General features: G+C 34.7%; 1 protein-coding gene across 1 annotated transcript; it reads left to right on the top strand.

Annotated features, from left to right (window-relative positions):
• The first annotated feature begins 864 nt into the window (after positions 1 to 864).
• LOC142637863 (uncharacterized) lies at positions 865 to 3,802 on the top strand. The gene is made up of 2 exons (XM_075811814.1): positions 865 to 1,202; positions 3,042 to 3,802. Exons 1-2 carry the CDS (start codon positions 1,036 to 1,038, stop codon positions 3,649 to 3,651), a joined length of 777 nt encoding a protein of 258 aa, XP_075667929.1. The 5' UTR covers positions 865 to 1,035; the 3' UTR covers positions 3,652 to 3,802.
• The last annotated feature ends 2,453 nt before the right edge of the window (positions 3,803 to 6,255 follow it).

The following is a 6,255-nucleotide window of genomic DNA, read 5'->3' as shown; positions in this document are numbered from 1 at the left end:
GGATAGAGTTGGTTAAAAATAAGGTTAATTTTAGGTTAATTTTACTTTACTTTACTCTACTCTCCTTTCTCTCAATTCAAATAGACCATTATTTAAGTGTAATATGATATGACATTTAAAGTGTCAAGTATCCACTTATGTGCCAATGAAATAAATTTTTATTTAAATCGTAGACATGTCATTAATTTCTGTCCAAGAGTTAACATCAAGGACCAAATAGACATATCATCGAAAATTTAGAGACCAAATTGACATAATGATTAAAAATTAGGACTATTTATCTGTATATATTAAGAGGATTCAGAAAGTTAGTTATTGTTTTTTTTTTTCCGTCAAAATACCCATAAATTAATTAACCAACAAATTAGAAAATGGGGTTAAAATGGTAAATTGGCAAAAGAAAGTTAGTTATTACTTTTTTATTGTCAAAAATACCCCTACCTAAAACTTAAAAATGAGGTTAAAATAATAAATTAATAAAAATAATAAATTCTTACTTTTAGGTTGAAATGTCTTCCTGCCTCTAATAAACTCCTACTTTGATGTTAATTTAAATTCCTACATCTACTCATTAACTCCCTACAAAATAAGACCACTTTTTTATTAGTTTTAAAACTTCTACAATTTACAAAACTCACCACACATACTCATCACACCCTCAAATTTTTTTTTTTTAAGTAAAAATTTCAAATTATAATAAATGCAAAATTATTAATCTTTACCAAAAAAAGAAAAAAAGAAAAAAAAAAAAAGAGAAAAGCCTCATAGGCTATTATAATTTACCCATTTCATATTTATTTTGCTTTTTTTTTTTTTTTTTTTCATCTTCTGTATAAGCAACAGAAATATTTTCTAATTCCTTTTACATATTCATATCCTATCATCTCGCTTTTGGGGTTCTGTTGCGTTGTGGGAGTGACTGACCGTGTGAGTGTGTCCTCTTAAAAACCCTATAGAGAGAGAGTGAAACAGAGAAAGGAAATTATCAGAAGAATTTAGAGAGAATCAAAAGTAAAAGATATCATCATATTCGTCATGGGTAAGGGCAAGGATCGTGGGAGCGGCACCGGCACTGGCGAGTCCGAGAATGCTCTTCACTCGGCTGCTCGGTCGGGTGACCTGAATGCGGTGCAGTCCATCTTGAGCTCCAACAACCCTTTGTCCATCATCGTCAATTCTAGAGATAAGCACTCTAGAACTCCGTATCCTATTCCTATTCCTATTCCTATTCCTCCTCAACTCTTTTTTATTACTTATTTTTACCTTCTTCTTAGTGAAACTTCTGTTGGGTCTTATTGAATTTATAGAAAGAAACAAACAAACCCAGTTCCAGTTTAATGGTGATATAGTAGAAAACTGTCTAACTTCTTCTGGGTCTTTTGTGTTTTACAATAACATGGATGAAATAGAAATAAATTATTGCCTATTTGCTTTGTCTTTGGGATTTGAAATGGTTTTGCTCATTGTGGTTTATTGGAGAATATACTGAACACATGTCTAGTCTACCTGTGCATTTTTATATATTTTTTGGATGCCCATCTGATGAAAACATTTATACTATTTTGTGATGCAAATATTGTGCATTTTGAAAAGTTGATAGACCCATTTTAATAACTGTACTCACATTTTATTTTATTTGAAAATTCAATTAGTGCGTGTTCATGTTTGCTCAACTGATAAAATTGCTTGTCGTCAAATAAGAGATTTGGGTTTGAACCACCCGTTTACTTCAAAAACTAATTAGTGTCTTAGCTTGATGATAAAAAACAATCATCATGGAGTACATACGTTGAAATTCTATCATATCTATCCTCCCAAAAAAAAAAAATCAATTCCCTTTATTATTTTGCTTTATTTGAGTTTAAATTAAGGACAGTAGTTTTAGAAAGACAATTAATTAGATAATATCCCCTTAGAGAAGTTGAATTTTCTAAACATGACCAACAATATTGATTGGAGGAAGTACTTATCAGAATAATATTTTTCTGGTGTTGGGTATCTAGCAAATTAAAAATTGTTTTGAGTACCCTTCAGACTAGCCATGTTTATTACTGTGTCTTTTGTATTTTTAAGAGACAATTCTTGTTATTGAGTGATTTATGGATGTCTCATGTTTTATACCAACTTGTTTGTTGAAAATGGTGTAAATCACTTTTCTTGTTTTTCAACTATTTATCGGTGTCCATTGTACTCCCAAACAGCACTTTATTGAAGAAACCACGAGGAAATACAGTAATTTTCTTGTAAAATTCACACTCTGAAGGCCCAAATTCTCTCTTTTGAATGTTCGCATTTCTTCTTGTATGCTATCACCAATACTAACAAGTAATCCTGCAATATTAAAATAATGTCTTCAAGTTCCATCTTATTTTTTTGGTTTTGAGAGCATGGACTCTCAACTTCAAATGTTACTTTTGTCTTTCACATGTAACTTGAGTATTGTCAAATTAGCACGTCAATGTTGGTGTTTATTCAGCTAAAAAAATGTAAATGTTGGTAACCTGTTCAATTTTTTTATTTATTTTTAATTTATATATATATTAAAAAAAACACTGTAATGCTTAGTTAGTCTATATGCTAATCCAGCTTTGTGAACTTATAAATGAACTTTAGTGGCTGCTATTAAAATAATGGGAAACAATTTACCTATCTTTGGCCAACTCCATTGGTTAGCAGAGAGTCTTGTATATCAACTTGCTGTCTGCTGAGGCTTACCTATTACTGAGTGGAGAAACTTCTAATACAAGACTTGTATTTCCTATAGGACTTGTTTTATTTTCCAGGCACCTTAGAAGATGAGTGAAGTCACCATGGCATCTTTGTTAATCCTGTATTCCTGATGGATATGGACTTCATCATTTTTTTTCCCTTTTTAATGATTCACTATTTTCTTCTAGGTGTGAGCTTTGTTTGTGCTTATAGTTGGCTCAGATAGTTAGTTCTATTATGCTCTTCTCCATTTTCTAGTGCAACGTGTATCTATTATACAGCAATCTAGTGTTTGGATTTTGTTTCTTTGACACAAGCCACTTGGACCATAGACTACATTTAGCTGCATGGTCTGGCCAAGCAGAGGTGGTGAGTTATCTCTGCAAGCACAAGGCTGATGTTGGTGCAGCTGCTATGGATGATATGGGTGCAATTCACTTTGCTGCCCAGAAGGGACATTTAGAAGTCATACGAACTCTGCTTTCATCTGGAGCCTCCATTAATGCTTTTACTCGCAAGGGCTTGACTCCTCTACACTATGCTGTCCAAGGATCCCACCTGGAACTTGTTAAGTACTTGGTTAAAAAAGGTGCAAGTCTGAGTGCCAAGACAAAAGCAGGGAAGACTCCAGCTGATCTTGCTAACAATGAAGAAATTCTCTCCTTTCTGGAGGAATACGAAAAGTCATCTAAGAAAAGAGATCTTCATGGTAGACAGAAGGCTGGAGAATCTGATTCAAAGCCATCTATGCAGGAGAAGGAAGAAAATACTGGTGATAAAGTTCCTTCAGTTGTACATGATGAACTAGAGAAAGAAAAGGTGGAGATGAAGGATGATGAAGATGATAGGAAGGAGGACTCGTCAAAGCCAAAAAAGGCACGAGTTTCACTCAATCACCTTCTAACTGCAGATGACAATCTAGAAGACGAAGAAAACATGTAAGGCTATACAACAATTGTGGTAGATTGACTATACAACAGCATTATGAATTTTGCTTTGTACAACATTATGAATTTCTTCATTGTATTACTTTCTGTAATAGGATTTTCTTCTTAATTTCGTTGTTGTTATATTATGATTTTCTTCCCACCAATAGCCTTGTATGATAATTTTAAAATACTGTTAGGGGCTTATTATTGCTGAGTATTGTTAAAGTATAATGTCAGAGTACAGTACTTTTTACACTTGAATCTTCAATATGATTAATTGCCAATCATGCATGGCAATGTTTGTCTGTGTAGGAAGTTGAGATTTCACAGGGGAGAATTGTTATGGTTGGATTGGAGTCATTGGACCACCAACTTATGATATATATTATCATGGCTTGGTGTGATTAGAAATGCAGGTGGACAGAAGTTTTACCTTGCGAAGGGCGTGGAAGGTGGACTGAAATTTTAAGTGATGGAAGTTCAAAGTAAGAGGTGGAGAAGGAAAACAGAAAACATAAATTGGGTGGGAGGTGGACTGAAATTTTAAGTGATGGAAGTTCGAAGTAAGAGGTAGAGAAGGAAAACAGAAAACATGAATTGGGTCGATGTTACATGGTCAATTAAGTGCTGTGCTGTGTTACCTTGTGCATATACCAAGGAGGCAAGGCTGTGTTGTTCTTGTGAAGACTACTAGTGCAACAGCTTACAGACCAAGCAACAATACACTTATATGCATGCAAGTAAGCCGTGTGTGTGTCTTGTGCAAACAATTCTAAGGCAAGAGTAATGGAAATGAATTGAAAGAACTCAGTTGCTTAGAAGCACCAGAAAAATTTACAACTTTTCATGAGCAGTCTCTTGGAAACTAGTAATGAGGCTAAATCTGGATCAATATTCAAAACTAAGTTTGTACAGCTTTGGGCTGTATATACTATGTACATGCCATGCTTGATTGCTAGTTATCCTATAATCAATTAGCCACTAATATTTTCCTGAAAAGGAAATTAGTAAGCATAGTCGTATGTGGTCTAAGTAACTTGTTGCTTGTTTGAAATTGCAAGGCAGTATGTTAACATAAATAGAAATTTCTGACCAGTGGGATATTGGAGCCGACATGAGAGCAGAGACACCATGTCTCTCAATCTCTTGTAAAATCAACAACATCGGATTCCTTCTTGCAATGGGGTCCACATATCGCTGAAAATAGTAGCCGCACCTGTTCAAAGCTAATCAAGATTGGCCACGTGCAATGCCCCTAGTGACCTGGCAAGGAGCTAGTAGACAAACTGAAAAATTGGGAAAATCTTTCGAGTTCATCGTTCATGCACTAGTTGATTGCTAAACTCCCAACTCGCAAGCCTACAGAACTATCAAGTATCAAAACGGACCCCATCAAATCAATTGTTCAATGGGGTAGTACAATTGAAAATAGAACATGAAAAACAAGAAAAGAAAAAAAGACCCCATGCAAAACTTGCAAGTCAATATCTATAATATTGCAGACAAATCAGAGGCAGGCTTATGATTTTTTATTCGGAAGTGGTTAATTAGATAGCTAATTAAATGAGTAAAATGTGACTATAATATTTTCTTAATGTGTACCATTATAGATGTTCGGTTTTGTTTTAGCTTTTTATTATTATATTTATTTGTAAAGAAACTTGTGTTGAAATGAGCTCCACAATAGAAATAAGTAAGTAAGAAAAATATTTTTCTAGTATTGGTTCCGCAATACTTGAAAGCACTTTGATAAAGCAATTGAAACTGTTATTTTCATCATGATTCTAGAGTTTTATTCAAAATTCTGTTTGAAGTGGATAAATAATTAAATATTATATCCCTAAAATCATTACAATATACAGTACTACAAAAATCATTTTAAGTCATCTTATTAGTTATTATACAAAATCTTAGGGTGCGTTTGTTTCGACAGTAAAGCAATTCTGGAAAATGTTTTCAGAAAAGGAAAATATTTTCGGAAAAGGAAAATATTTTTAGATGTTTGGTGGCATTTTAAAAAATACTTTGAAAAATATTTTCAAGTGTTTTGTAACATTCTGAAAATGCAAATTTTTTACTGATTTCTCACATTTTCTCAACCATTTTCTCACATTCCAAACAAATTTTATAATAGAACATTACAATCCATCAACTTCTAAACAAACAAAAATCAAATAAAACACCATGGCCAAATCAAATTAAACTGAGAGAGGGAGGTGAGACAGGGAGGAGGAAGAGGGAGATCGGTGGGTCATCGATCTCGCCGGCGCGATCACGCTCGTTGATCTCGCCGGGCGCGAGCTCGATGGCGCAAGATCGCACGTCGATCTCGCTCGGCGCGAGCTCGACGGCGCGAGATTGCACGACGATCTCGCTCGGCGCGAGCTCGACGGCAGGCCTTTGGGTTGAGGACGGCGTGGTCTTGGCTTCACCGGCGATCTCCCTCTAGCTCTCTCTCTCTCTCTCTCTCTCTCTCTTTTCTGGTGTGGGTTGTTGCTCTCTCCCTCTCCTTCTCTTTCTCTGTTTTCCAACGGAAAACTCAATTTGAAGGTAAAATAGACATGAAAAATATTTTCCGGGTGGGGAGGGCAAATTTTACGGTCAATGGTTCATCTTT

This window comes from Castanea sativa, chromosome 6 (assembly GCF_040712315.1).
Source record: "Castanea sativa cultivar Marrone di Chiusa Pesio chromosome 6, ASM4071231v1".
NCBI classification, from domain to species: domain Eukaryota; kingdom Viridiplantae; phylum Streptophyta; class Magnoliopsida; order Fagales; family Fagaceae; genus Castanea; species Castanea sativa.
This window is presented reverse-complemented; position numbering and strand designations above follow the sequence as displayed.